The 15,604-nt window shown below is 44.6% G+C and overlaps 1 protein-coding gene across 1 annotated transcript in view; it reads left to right on the plus strand.

The window, feature by feature from the left end:
• lrrc74b (leucine rich repeat containing 74B) overlaps positions 1-7,759 on the plus strand; it is a 50,241-nt gene extending 42,482 nt beyond the window's left edge. The window contains exons 12-13 of the mRNA XM_078227256.1: positions 2,989-3,074; positions 4,845-7,759. Of these exons, the coding sequence (XP_078083382.1) occupies positions 2,989-3,074; positions 4,845-4,875 (117 nt within the window). The 3' untranslated portion in view covers positions 4,876-7,759. The remainder of the gene's footprint in view (positions 1-2,988; positions 3,075-4,844) is intronic.
• The last annotated feature ends 7,845 nt before the right edge of the window (positions 7,760-15,604 follow it).

The raw sequence follows: 15,604 nt of genomic DNA on the forward strand, positions 1-15,604 counted from the left end.
AAACCCCACTGGAGTGAACCACTCCTGGTGGGGGAGAAGATGCCAGCGGGCCCAGAAACCTCAGTCCCGGGCCCGCTAATCAGATATAAATGCCGATTTCTGGCATGGAGCTGATGATGCTGGAAATCTTTGGCTGGGAGACTCGCGGAGGCCGTGGCGCCTAGCGGGAAGCCTGCGAAACGGCCTCTGTTGATGTCTCTCGGCCCGCTGCACTGCTCAAGCAGCGCAGCGGACAGGGAAAATTGTCCCCCTTGTGTCCTTGGTATTAAAAGAACTGATGCATTTCCAAACCCAAGTGTTGTACATCATTTGAAGCACCAGAGGATGCAATATATACATACTGTGATGTGGTCATATCTGGCAAAGACAGCATTTATTGTCCTTATGAAGATGCTGACAAGCCACTATCCTGAAATGTTATTATCCATGTAGTAAAGTACTCCACAGTGCTATACGGTTGGAGTTTCCAGGACTTGACCCAGTTACATCGAAGGAACAGCAAAAATAGATGGGATGTGAAAACGGGAAAGGGTTAATAAACTTTGTAACACTTGAAAGAAATACTTGAGAGATTTGTGAGACTTGTTTTCGTGTCTGCAGAATCTGTTTTTCATGTATCTGAACAGCAGCAGTTGTTGTGTACAAGATTATGTTTTTCCCGGCTAATCTGTTCAGGAATGTGGCTAACCCAGCTGGTGGCCATTTTGTGTTCTTTAATATTATGTACTGCTGTTTAACAGTGGAGCCTACATGCAGGCCTTCTGTGATCGTATAATGATACATTCATATATATTCATCATATCCTTACTGATATAAATTATACAGGTACCTATGAACCTATGTATATAGACCCCTGCTCCTCTGTAAGCCAGTTAACTTATTTGTGCGAGACTGCCCCACAGGTATCCACAGAGAGCAACAACAGTCACAGCCTTGAGACAACCGTGAAGAAACCGCCAAGGCAGCAAGGTTCACACGATGGAGGACAAGCCACAGCCTGGGAACCTGAGGGGCCTGGGAAACTGTGGACGTGACAGGGTGGGGTATAAAGATAAGTGGAAAAGTGAATCGTGTGGAGGGCGTAGAAGGTCTACAGAGAGATTTGGACAGGCTGAGTGAGTGGGCGAGGATCTGGCAGATGGAGTATAATGTTAACAAATGCAAGGTTATTCATTTTGGAAGAAATAATAGCAAATTGGATTATTATCTAAATGGAAAGAAATCACAACATGCTGCTGTGCAGAGGGACCTGGGGGTCCTTGTGCACGAAATGCAAAAACCCAGTCTGCAGGTGCAACAGGCGATCAAGAAGGCAAATGGGATGTTGGCCTATATTGCATGGGGGATAGAATATAAAAGCAGAGATGTCTTGCTGCATCTGTACAGGGCATTGGTGAGGCCGCAGCTGGAATACTGTGTGCAGTATTAGTCCCCTTATTTGCGGAAGGATATATTGGCCTTGGAGGGAGTGCAGAGAAGGTTCACCAAGTTGATACCAGAGATGAGGGGTGTTGATTATGAGGAGAGACTGAGCAGATTGGATTTGTACTAGTTGGAATTTAGAAGGCTGAGGGGGGATCTTATGGAGACCTATAAGATAATGAAGGGGCTGGATAGGGTAGTGGTGGAGAGATTCTTTCCACTTAGAAAGGAAACTAGAACTAGAGGGCACAGCCTCAAAATATAGGGGGGTCAGTTTAGGACAGAGTTGAGGAGGAACTTCTTCTCTCAGAGGGTGGTGAATCTCTGGAATTCTCTGCCCACTGAAGTGGTGGAGGCTACCTCGTTGAATATGTTTAAATCACGGATAGATGGATTCCTGATCGGTAAGGGAATTGGGGGTTATAGGGATTAGGCGGGTAAGTGGAACTGATCCACTTCAGATCAGCCATGATTTTATTGAATGGCGGGGCAGGCTAGATGGCCTACTCCTGCTCCTATTTCTTATGTTCTTAACCTGTATTTGCTGAGTGATCTGAGGCCGTGTTAGGCACCAGACGTCACCCACAATTGTGCAAATAAACCACTGTATTTTGACCTACGACTAGTCTGAGGTATTTTTGCCTACAACAGGGTGACTTGGATGGGAACTTGTACTGGTGTTCCTATGTTCCCGCGATCCTTGTCTTTCTAGTTGGTAGAGTTCACAAATTTTAAGAGGGTAAAGAGGCCTTGGTGAATTGCTACAGTGCATCTTGTTGGTGATATCTATTGCAGCCACTTTGTGGGGGGAGTGAATGATTAAGATGATGAATGGGGTGTCAATCAAGCAGATCGCCGAACGTCTTTAGTGCTGTTGGAGTTGCACTCATTCAAACAAGTGGAGAGTATTCCATCACAATCCCAACTTGTGCCTTATAGATCATGGACAGACTTTGGAGAGTCAGGATGTGAATCACTTGCCACAGAATACCCAGATTCTGGCCTGCTCTTGTCACCACTATATTTATGTGGCTGCCCCAGTTAAGTTTAAGATGCTAATATATTTGCCATCTTATCAATTGAAGTCTGAATGTGATCCAGGTCTTGCTGCATGAGGTCATGGGCTGCTTCATTAGCTGACAAGTTGAACTAAACACGGTATAATCATCAGTAGACATCCCTACTTCTGACCTTTATGATAGACTAAACATCATTGATGAAGCAGCCGAAGATGGCTGGTCCTTGGACACTGCCCTGATGAATGTCTGCAGTGATGTCCTGTGGCTGAAATGAATGACTTTTAACAAGCTTAACCATCTTCCTTTGGGCTAGGTATGACTCCAACTGGTGGAGAGTCTTCCCCCTGATTTACATTGACTTCAATTTTGCCACAGTTTCTTGATGTCACATTCTGTCAAGTGCTGCCTTGATATCAAGGACGGTGGCTTTTACCTTGCCTCTGGAATTAAGTTGTTTTGCCCATGTCTAATGCAAAGTGAAATCAAATCAGAATGTTTTGGAACAAAGAGTAATGTTTGTTTCATTGATAACTCCTGTCTGTTTCAGAATGTTAGAGTCCCTCTAAATGAGACTGAACAGCAAAAGCTGCTAGATTCACTGGACAAAACAAAGGATGGTGCCATTGATTTCAGGTACAAGACTCTAATCATATACAGAACAAAATTCTGTTTCATTCATCATTGTGTAAGCCGCCAAGAGCTGATAGCCAGTAAGACATAATAATGATAGTTATAACCAGTTCCCCAGTAATTTTGCTTTCAAAATGAAAATTAACTCCTGTTATAATCTGATGAAGCAGTATTATTCCACACAATGCCATCACAATAACCTCTCAAAAATTGGTAATCAATATAATTTCAATTCTAGTAAGAGCTGTTTTCAGTTTTTGCAGTCACAATACGTGACGGCAGGTGGCTGGACAGAGGAATGTTCATTATCAATCTATCATATTCAAAAAGAACCACTGTGGTGGATAATGGATGTTTCACTGTCTCGCCGTATTCTCCGGATAATCAAAAAACCTTCGAAATAAGCCTCAATAAAATTAACCCTATGTCGTAAACTCTTAAGAGCAAAATACTGCAGATGCTGGAATCTGAAAACAGTTGTACACTGTCTGCCTCTTAAACAGGAAGGTGACCCTATCCTTAATTGGGAGCTATGAGATTCCTGATCACTCAGTGAGTTTATCCAGTAATTAGTCGAGTTGCACCAACCAGGAAGATTGCAGACGTTATCACCAGCCCTGATGAGTTAGCTGATCACAGCTGGATTACAGTAAGGAGCATTGCTATTGATGGAGGCCTTGTGGAACAGTGGTAGCATCCCTACCACTGGACCAGAAGCTCCAGGCCTGAGTCCAACGCCAGGACTCGATGGCCATAGAAGGAACGTTCGACAGGATGATAATTAGCTCTCAAATCCTTACACCGCTGATCCCAAAGTGTAAAAACAGTGTAGATGCGAAGATATGCTTTAAAAAATGTATTGACTTCAGGGCTCTGTCTAAAGGATTGTTCAAGTTTTTTGTAATCCTTATGCAGTAACAAAGGCGGTTGTGTAGTCAGAATCAGCTCTGCTGTGGTGCCTCTTGTGTTTGAATAGCCTGTTGACAACTGCTCCCAAGGCAAACACTTGAAAAAATAACCACATTGGCAAGATTGTAAGGTATAAACTGGTAGAGAAGAATTAATTGAACCCCCATTAGCACCACCCAAAATTGCTGTTTTGTTGAACTTCACAGTGTTGCATTTAATTAATTAATCCTTAATTTCATTAACAATTTATTGATTTAGCAGTATCATTTTAATGGTCAGATTTCATGGGGATAAAAGAGAGAAATGTGTTTACTGCCTATCCCCTTTAATCCAGCGGCAGGTGGCACACTGGTTAGCACTGCTACCTCACAGCTCCAGGGACCAAGGTTCAATTCCGGCCTCGGGTGACTGTCTGTGTGGAGTTTGAACATTCTCCCCATGTCTGTGTGGGTTTCCTCCTGCACTCTAAAGATGTGCGGGTTAGGTGGATTGGCCGTGCTAAATTGCCCATTAGTGTTAGTGGGATTAGCAGGGTAAATATGTGGGGTAACAGGGGTAGGGCCTGGGTGGGATTGCTTTCGGTGCAGACTCGATGGGCCAAATGGCCTCCTTCTGCACTGTAGGGATTCTATGAAAACACAATGTAAAATCAATAATTTGGTAATGAAACATTGAATTTTTATTTTCTCTCAAACTAACTCTTGAAAAAGATATTTTTATCAAAGTTGATACAGTTGCAATGATGCAAGCTGGAGATGCAACAATTGAATTGGAGTCAAGGTACAATGTTATCAGTCTTGCAGAATAACGTAAGAGCTTCATCTGTGTAAGATCTTCAATAATAATTTTATTTTTTATTTTCAGTGAATTGAACAATTTGCTACTAAGCAACTGATCTCAATGCAAGCAAAGCCTATCTTCATGAGATGCTGGAAAGAATCGCTTCAAAACCAGAGGAATCTTAAGAATTGACATGTATGGACATGAAAGGAAATGCATGTTTTATTTAGCATTAACCCTGCATTAGTCACTTTCTCAGACCTAGAGCTGACACATATCGCTTAATAATCACTTTTACTTTTCTACAATCAAAAGAAAAAAAAAGTGTTTAAATTTATTAAAATATATACTGTTTTTATTTCCCCTGAAAGGAAAAGTTTCATTTCGCAGCTTCTCCACTATTCTTGTGCCTAAAGACAACTTCTTGTACAATACTAAATCATGTAGATCAGAAGGTGCATATACAGATTCCAACCCCCTTTGCACTCCCAGCCCATACACACACATCTGCGTGCACGCGCACACATGTACACATACATACATGCACAAGCGCACACTCGCACACACACGCGCACACACACAGACACACATGTGCACACACACACAAACACACGTGCATGCACGCACGCATACAAACACGTGCGCACTCGTGCAAGAGTACACACGCACACACACACACGGTTGAAGTCAAAACTAGGACACAGATTTTCCTTGCTGAGAGAGTTTATTGACTTTGTCAGTGTCAACGTTCCTCACATTCAACCAAAGTCCCAGCTATCCTCTATTCATATATATGTTCACATGCTGATCACATGTTTCTCTTAACCATGTAATTGACATCAACAAGCCTTAACAATATAATTGATAAGACATTGACACACTTCACCCACTGTGCAGAATTTGCTGCTCTCAGCTGCAGCAACATTTGGGACATTGCAAATGACTCAGCACTCCTGGGCTGAAGATTCTGCTCCTGACTGTGAACTATTGACTCTTGTTGGAAAGTGCTCTTGTATGGCAGTTCCAGATGTATGAAGAAGATCAGACTTAACTATGGACAGGATTCTCCCATTTTCAGACTAAGTGCCCATGCTGGTGGGAAAACAGGAATGTTCTCTGCTGGCAGCATCTGTCAGGTGGGATTCACCCACCTAAAAGATGCTAATGAGCTCATCCCGGGGCCAGCCAACCCAACCATTCAAAGATCAGGTGCCATTTTTCTTTAACTTCCTCTTTTGCAAACGACTTATTCCTTTTGAAGAAACCACAGTTGTCAATCAGGCTTAGAATCTTTGTGAACATCGCAGTTAGGATCAATGGAGGTACATGAGATGCATTCAAGCATGGAGGGAAATATAAATAAACTTAGCTAACTGGAGCACAAGTAGAAATCCATTAGGCTTTCAGTGGAGGCCTTTTTCAAAGCAGTGCACATTGGAATTGACAGAGGTAAAAGGGTGCCAATGGACTACAGAGTGTTTCAAAGGTTTGAGCTTGCTAGGAAGCCTCACAGACTTCATATATAAGTTGAGTGAATGCATTGGAGCTGAATGCACAGCTGTGTAGAATGAAACCTTCCCCATCTGGTGAAATTGACATATCTGAAGGGGGAGTGAGTGGAGGGTTTGATTGGGAAGGGAGGCTGAGGTCACGTCGGGTCACCGTCAAGCCTGCTTGGCTTGGCCGGGGGGGGGGTGACCCGTAATTTGAGTGGTGGGGGGGAATGGATGCCCCTCCTTTCTGAAGGGTTGGTGGTGCTCTCCTGGACCGTCAGGATCCAGCATGCCATGTCCCCACTTGTGATTAGTAAGACCACAGCTCACCCAGTGCCGTTCCTGCTGGGAGTGCATGGTGGGAGGCCAGTAAATGGGCTGTCAAATCTGCTAATTGTGTTACAACCCAATTGTGGCTGAGGGCTGGGTGAATCCCGATTGCCACATTATCACACATCAGGAATCGCGACGACGACCCATTTTGCGGGGCATCGGGATTCCCGCAGACCATCTCACGAGGCTGGGGAATCCAGCCCTATGTGTTCCCCATTATTGAAGAACCTTGCCCATGAAGACTTCTAAAAGGAACCAGATAGCTACTGCCATCTGCAGGACCATATCCCACCAAGAGTGCCTTAGAAAAAAAGTCATAAAATAAAATCTACCTTGCCCTGATTGAAATGGTTGGGAATGCATTTTTCCATCCATATTTTCCATGTCTTAAAACATCTGTTCCAGATGACTTACTACAGCCAGTACAGATTTTAAAATGCAATTGTACGAGCTGGAGATGCAGCAATTGGAGTTGAGGCACAATGCTATTCTCAGGAAAATTACTTATCCAAGAGCCTCAATAATCTCTCCTTCAATGTCAACAAAACGAAGGCAATTGTCATTGACTTCAGGAAGCGTAGAGGAGAACATGCCCCTGTCTACATCAATGGGGAAAAAGTAGAAAGGATCGAGAGCTTCAAGTTTCTAGGTGTCCAGATCACCATAACCTGTCCCTGCCATGCCGACACTATAGTTAAGAAAGCCCACCAACGCCTCTACTTTCTCAGAAGACTAAGGAAATTTGGCATGTCAGCTATGATTCTCACCAACTTTTACAGATGCACCACAAAAAGCATTCTTTCTGGTTGTATCACAGCTTGGTATGCCTCCTGTTCTGCCCAAGACCACAAGGAACTACAAAAGGTCGTGAATCTAGCCCAATCCATCACACAAACCAACCTCCCATCCATTGACTCTGTTTACACTTCTCGCTGCCTCGGCAAAGCAACCAGCATAATTAAGGACCCCACGCACCCCGGACATTCTTTTTCCGTCGGGAAAGTGATACAAAAGTCTGAGGTCACATACCAACCAACTCAAGAACAGCTTCTTCCCTGCTGCCATCAGACTTTTGAATGTACTTACCTTGCATTAAGTTGATCTTTCTCTGTACCCTAGCTTTGACTGTAACACTACATTCTGCACTCTATTTCCTTCCCTATGAACGGTATGCTTTGTCTGTATAGCGCGCAAGAAACAATTGTTTTCACTGTATACTAATACATGTGACAATAATAAATCAAATCAAAAACCTTGTGTGTAATACCTTTTAAGAATGTTAACAATTTTACTTCTTTATTTCAGAGAATTAACAAATTGCTACTAAGAAGCTAATAGCATTGTAATAGCATTGTAAGTAAGTCTGTCTTAATTAGATGCCAAACAGGAATTACTTGTCACCATAGGCATCTTTGGAGGTAGAAATCTGTGTTTCACATGGATCTACCCTCTAAGGACACATAGGAGCGTAAAAGATATCTGAAAGACATCTGGTCTCATGTTGAGTCAGGTTATTTTTTAGATATCCCAAACGATCATCTTAAACAAGCAGTGAGCCTCTTACATATGAAGTTCAAATATACTATGTCATGGAAACAAAATTACTTCTATACTTTGCTATCTTTTCCTCTGCCATTTTCTCTTTAGTACGTTGTACATTTTAGGGTAGATCTTGCAAGATGAGGTTCATTGGGGAATGCAGTTTGAACAATTGTACACAGATGTCAATGCACTTGATGCATTACATACCTTATCTACATTCCTGTTGAGTTTGTTTTTTTGTGCAAGTGAATCCTCCCTAAATCTATCTTTCCAAGACTTAAATTTTAGAATTAAATATTTAACCTGATATAAAGAAATCCTTAAATTAATTTTAATTTCAAAAACACAAATGTTGACACAATCAAGATCTTTTATTTGGGACCAAATCCAACGTTGGTGGACATTTTTACTGTTGCTTGTGAAAAATCGTGGCTCGTGACTGAATCCTACTTTGTAGAGATATTTGCCAAGCCTCACTCTTTCCAAAACTACTTTTGTGTACTCTGGATTAGTTCAAGCATTGACCTCTTAGTATGTACTTTGGTATTATGGTAACAGGACCTCTTTACAAGTCTGCCTTAAGAAACTTCGATTGTTACAAGGAGGAAAATCAGGGTATTTCGTGTATTTTGCCACAAAATTATTCACTGGGATGCAACAGCACCAACCATACTGTTTTACTTTTTTCTCAAACAGAAACCAATATAGATTGGTGAGCATAACTCTATCTCCTTGTGATCATAACTCTATCTCCTTTACATTAGCATTGGAGAGAGATAGGATCAGTCAAGCTAGGAAAGTGTTTATTTGGTGTAAGGGCAATTATGAAGCTATTAGGCAGGAAATTAAAGGCATAAACTGGAAGGAGGTTTTCTCAGGGAAATGTACAGAAGAAATGTGGCAAATTTTCAAGGAAAATTTGTCTGGAGCTCTACACAGCAACGTTCCAATGAGACAGGGGAGTTATGGTAGGTCACAGGAACCATGGTGCACGAAAGCTGTAACGAATTTAGTCAAGAAGAAAAGAAAAGCCTACAAAAGGTTCAGGGAGCTAGGTAATGTTAGAAATCTAGAAGAGTATACGACTAGTACGAAGGAACTTAAGAGGGAAATTAGAAGAGCAAGAAGGGGTCATGAGAAGGCCTTGGCAGACAGAATAAAGGAAAACCCCAAGGCATTCTACAAGTATGTTAAGAGCAAGAGGATAAGATGTGAAGGAGTAGGACCTATCAAATGTGACGGTGGGAAAGTCTGTATAGAACCGGTAGAAATGGCAGAGGTACTCAATGAATACTTTGCTTCAGTATTCACAGTGGAAAAGGATCTTGGTAGTTGCAGTGCAGACTTGCAGTGGGCTGAGAAGATTGAGCATGTGGACATTAGGAAAGAGGATGTGTTGGAGCTTTTGAAAAGCATCAAGTTAGATAAATCGCCGGGACCGGATGGGATGTACCCCAGGTTACTGTGGGAGGCGAGGAAAGAGATTGCTGAGCCTCTGGCAATGATCTTTGCGTCAGCAATGGAGACAGGAGAGGTTTTGGAGGATTGCGGATGTAGTTCTGTTATTCAAGAAAGGGAGAAGAGATAGTCCGGGAAATTATAGACCGGTGAGTCTAACCTCAGTGGTTGGTAAGTTGATGGAGAGGATCCTGAGAGGCAGGATTTATGAACATCTGGAGAGGAATAGTATGATCAGAAATAGCCAACACGGCTTTGTCCAAGGCAGATCATGCCTTACGAGCCTAATTAAATTTTTTGAAGATGTAACTAGACACATAGACGAGGGAAGAGCGGTAGATGTAGTTGATATGGATTTCAGCAAGGCGTTCATTGCTTTGTTGATTCAGTCCAAAGATGTGCGGGTTAGGTTGATTGGCCATGCTAAAATTGCCCCTTAGTGTCCTGAGATGCGTAGGTTAGCGGGATTAGCGGGTAAATGTGTAGGAATATAGGGGTAGGGCCTGGTGGGATTGTGGTCGGTGCAGACTTGATGGGCCAAATGGCCTGTTTCTGCACTGTAGGGTTTCTATTTTTCTAACTGGCTTGCCCACAGAAGGCAAAGAGTGGTTGTAGATGGGTCTTTTTCAGCATGGAGCTCGGTCAACAGTGGAGTGCCCCAGGGATCTGTTCTGGGACCCTTGCTCTTTGTGATTTTTATAAATGACCTGGATGAGGAAGTGGAAGGATAGGTTGGCAAGTTTGATGATGACACAAAGGTTGGTGGGGTTGTGGATAGTGTAGAGGGATGTCAGCAGTTGCAACGAGACATTGATAAGATGCAAGACTGGGCAGAGAAGTGGCAGATGGACTTCAACCCAGATAAGTGTGTGGTGGTTCATTTTGGCAGGTCGAATAGGATGAAAGAATATAATATTAAGGGTAAGACGCTTGGCAGTGTGGAAGATCAGAAGGATCTTGGGGTCCGGGTTCATAGGACACTCAAAGCAGCGTCGTAGGTGGAGGCTGTGGTTAAGAAGGCATATGGAATACTGGCCTTCATCAATAGAGAAATTGAGTTTAGAAATCGGGAGATAATGCTGCAGCTGTATAGAACCCTGGTCAGACCCCACCTGGAGTACTGTGCCCAGTTCTGGTCGCCTCATTACAGAAAGGATGTGGAAGCCATAGAAAGGGTGCAGAGGAGATTTACAAGGATGTTGCCTGGATTAGGTGGCATGCCTTATGAGGATAGGTTGAGAGAGCTAGGTATTTTCTCCTTGGAGAGGCGAAGGATGAGAGGTGACCTGATAGAGGTGTATAAGATGTTGAGGGGTATTGATAGAGTGAATTCTCAGAGGCTTTTACCCAGGGCTGAAATGGTTGCCACAAGAGGTCACAGGTTTAGGGTGCTGGGGAGTAGGTACAGAGGAGATGTTAGGGGTAAGTTTTTCACTCAGAGGGTGGTGAGTGTGTGGAATCGGCTGCCGGTAGTGGTGGTGGAGGTGGATTCAATAGGGTCTTTTAAGAGACTTTTGGATAAGTTCATGGAAGTTAGTAAGATAGAGGGTTATAGGTAAGCCTAGTAGGTAGGGACATGTTCGGCGCAACTTGTGGGCCGAAGGGCCTGTTTGTGCTGTAGCTTTTCTATGTTCTATGTTCTATTGACACTTGGTTTATGAATCTCATTCATGGATCATTTAACCTCCATCTAACAGGTCATGTGAAGCTACACTGAACCCAATAATTTACCTACAGTTACAAAGGCAAATGCAGATTGTGGTGCTCCTTGATCTCCATGCACTCCTCTCCCCATTTAATTTTCTTCCTGCTTCCACTCCACATTAACACTGATTAATATTCTTTTAAGGAAGGAAATCAAATTCCATGCTCTTATTTGTTAATTCTCCAGTTTTTTTTTTGGATCAGATTGTAAACAACATGCATTGTTTCCCTCAGTTAACCTTGCGATATCCGTCTCCCTTATCCCATTTAGCTGATTAAGAGACTGAGATTTTCATAGGCCCGCGATTCTATTGCTGGACACAGACTAGTACAGGCTTGTCCAAGGTACAGCCCGGGGACCGGATGCAGCATGCAAAACCTCTCTATTCAGCCCTCCTGAGGTAGTTTATGAAATTCTTGTCAACCAGCTGAGTTTCAATGCAAACTTCTGCTTGGAACTGCTCCTCCAATCATAGGCTGTTACTCTCTCGCGTTTGCGGCTGATAGGTTGACTCATAAGGAAATGAGAGAGAGAAATAGGTCGGGATTCTCCCCAGCACTGCACCCCCCACCACCCGCCACCACAGCCAGCCCCAATCTCCCGATCCCCCCACCCTGCCGGCAGTGCCAACCCCCGTCCTCCGCCCCTCCACTCTGCAGCCCTCCGCATCCACCCCCCCCCCCCCCACCCCCATCCAGATGGCCAACCCCTAACTCTTCTTCCCTCCCTCTGCCTGTGATCCTCAGGCAGAGTGGCAGCGGGACTCCCCGCCCCTACCAATCGCTCCTATAGGCCCCACCCCCTCTGGCCCACCCCCTTGGCACTGTCCGATGCCTGGTGGGCAGTGCCAAGGTGCCCCTTGGACATCGCCAGTTTGGCCCTAGGGCTGTGTCAGTGGGCCAGGCTCGCTGTGCCCGTGGGCCAGGCTGGCAATGCCCAGGGGGCACCCTCCACAACCCCCGACCTCCTGGGGGACCTCCAGGGCCTCTGTTCCCAGGAGCTGGGTTGGGCCACCTGTTGCCTGTTCGTAACAGAGCAGTAGTAACCCCGCTGGAGTGAACCACTCTTGGCTGGGGAGGGAGGTGGGAAGAGGGGTGGGGGGGGGGGGAGGAGATGGTGGATGCTAGTGGGTCTGGGGATAATAAAGATAGGAAATATACAGTAAATGGCAGAACCCTTAAGAGTATTGATAGGCAGAGGGATCTGGGTGTACAGGTACACAGGTCACTGAAAGTGGCAAAGCAGGTGGAGAAGGTAGTCAAGAAGGCCTACGGCATGCTTGCCTTCATCAGCCGGGGCATTGAGTTTAAAAATTGGCAAGTCCTGTTGCAGCTTTATAGAACCTCAGTTAGGCCGCATTTGGAATGTCGTGTTCAATTCTGGTTGCCACACTACCAGAAGGGTGTGGAGACTTTGGAGAGGGTACAGAAAAGATTTACCAGGATGTTGCCTGGCATAGAAGGCATTAGTTATGAGGAGAGGTTGGAGAAACTTGGTTTGTTCTCACTGGAACGACGTAGGTTGAGGGGCGACCTGATAGAAGTCTACAAGATTATGAGGGGCATGGACAGAGTGGATAGTCAGAAGCTTTTTCCCAGGGTAGAAGAGTCAATTACTAGGCGGCATAGGTTTAAGGTGCGAGGGGCAAGGTTTAAAGGAGATGTCCAAGGCAAGTTTTTTTCCACAAAGAACCTGAAACTCGCTGCCGAGGGAAGTAGTGGAAGCAGATACGATAGTGACTTTTAAGAGGCATCTTGAAAAAACACATGAATAGGATGGGAATGGAGGGATATGGTCCCCGGAAGGGTAGGGGGTTTTAGTTCAGTCAGGCAGCATGATCGGTGCAGGCTTGGAGGACCAAAGGGCTTGTTTCTGTGCTGTAATTTCCTTTGTTCTTTGTTCTTTGTTCAGTCCTGGGCCCGCAAATCAGATGCTAATTCGGATTTAAATATTGAAATCAGCTCTGCACTAATTTCTGTCATGGAGCTGATGACACTGCAAATCTTAGCCCCAGAGATGTGCGGAGGCCATGGCGCCCAGCAGGAAGCCCACAAAATGGCCTCCGCTGATATCTCCTGGCCTGTTGCACTGCTAAAGCAAGGTAGCAGGCTGGGAGAATCGCTCCCATATTGGTGGAGCAGCGAACATGTGCTGAAGGCTGGTGAGCAAGAGAAGTCATGATGTGGGGATGCCGGCGTTGGACTGGGGTAAGCACAGTAAGAAGTCTCACAACACCAGGTTAAAGTCCAACAGGTTTATTTGGTAGCAAATACCATAAGCTTTCGGAGCACTGCTCCTTCGTCAGATGGAGTGGATATCTGCTCCATCTGACGAAGGAGCAGTGCTCCGAAAGCTTATGGTATTTGCTACCAAATAAACCTGTTGGACTTTAACCTGGTGTTGTGAGACTTCTTACTGAGCAAGAGAAGCCCAGAGAGCCAAGCAGTGGCAGAGCTGCAGCCCATGGAGCCAAACAATAGGGCCGGTGACCGCAGACCCGAGCAACGGCGGGGCTGGAGGGAACGGGGCCGGAAACCATGGAACAGAGTTATACTGCGGTCGGAGCCAAGCAATAGCAGATCGGAGCCTGCAGACCTGAGCAATAGTTACCTGGGACGCAGTGATATGTGTAGTTACAGCCCCCTTGTGATCGATTTAAGCTGCCTTGTTCATTGTCTTTGCGACTGTACCTGGCAGCTCTTTGCTGCTCTGAATTATTTTTTAACCCTTTCAGGGGCGGAGATGTGTGTGAGAAAGAGTGTGTGGGAGTGGGTGGGGTATGGGAGTGAGTGTGTGGGTGGGTGAGTGTGCGTTTACCTTACGTTCAACCTCAGTTTTCTCACTCACTCTCACCGCCACGTACCAACACATACACACGTACACACACACAGACACATCCACAATCTCCTGTGGACATACACTGACAACAATCGGATCATTTTCATTGCTTGATCTTTTTTCATAGAATCATAGAATGCCTACAGTGCAGAAGGAGGCCATTCGGCCCATCGAGCCTGCACCGACCACAATCCCACCCAGGCCCTATCCTCGTGACCCCACGTATTTACCCCGCTAATCTCCCTGACACTAAGGGGTAATTTAGCATGGCCAATCCACCTAACCCGCACATCTTTGGAGTGTGGGACAAAACCGTACTCAGCTTTACATTTGTTCAGCAATTGTTTCTTTCTTTAAAACAGCAAATTTTTCTGAAATTCAATTTATTGCTTTGCCAAAACTTACGTTTCCAAAATTTGCTTATCGGTCCTTGAGTAAGTGAAATATGCAAATATGTCCCCCAGAGTGAAACGGTTGAACAAGCCTGGATCACGCAACGTACATGCAGGATGCAAAGCTATGGGGATTATTCTCACTTATGTAAAAATGGCATGAAGGTTTCGCCCTGTCAACTTAAACCATGCTAGTATCAGAAAGCAGACAGAAATAATGATGCGCAAACATGGCCAGGCTAATTGCCTGGAAGTTAAAGTAATCATTTTCCTTGTGTTAACTTTCGATGAATGTTTTGGTCGGAACATTATTCAGTATTTTAGCATTATTGGTTTCAGAAGTGGAGTCAAATTAAATTAATTCCATCATTAAAAAATCAATCTAATACCATCAAATCTGCTCTGTTACAGGTGCTTTAACTTAATGTGAATTCACCATGGGCTGTCACTTTGTACATATTTTGGACGTAGGAAAATTGATCAACAATTCAGTGATTGTAACGCCACAATTGTCATAGAAATGAAATCATAGAAACCCTACAGTGCAGAAGGAGGCCATTCGGCCCATCGAGTCTGCACCGACCACAATCCCACCCAGGCCCTACCCCCACATATTTTACCCGCTAATCCCTCTAACCTACGCATCTCAGGATTCTAAGGGGCAATTTTTAACTTGGTCAATCAACCTAACCCGCACATCTTTGGACTGTGGGAGGAAACCGGAGCACCCGGAGGAAACCCACGCAGACACGAGGAGAATGTGCAAACTCCACACAGACAGTGACCCGAGCCGGGAATCGAACCCAGGACCCTGGAGCTGTGAAGCAGCAGTGCTAATCACTGTGCTACCGTTGTTTTATATGATTAGTGTGTACTGTGCTTTTAACAATAATGGGATAAAAGTGATGAGTGCTACTTTGTTGGAAGGGGATAAGGACTGAGTGCAAATATTAAAAAAATAGTCAGTGGCTGTATCATGTCCTTGCAAACCTATTCTCTGTAACCAAGCAGCCAGTCCGCTGACAGTCGGCAACTCAGTACCAACTGCTACCTGAGCAGCAGTCAAAAGAAACTGTGAATCAT

This window comes from Mustelus asterias, chromosome 13 (genome assembly GCF_964213995.1).
Source record: "Mustelus asterias chromosome 13, sMusAst1.hap1.1, whole genome shotgun sequence".
Lineage (NCBI taxonomy): Eukaryota > Metazoa > Chordata > Chondrichthyes > Carcharhiniformes > Triakidae > Mustelus > Mustelus asterias.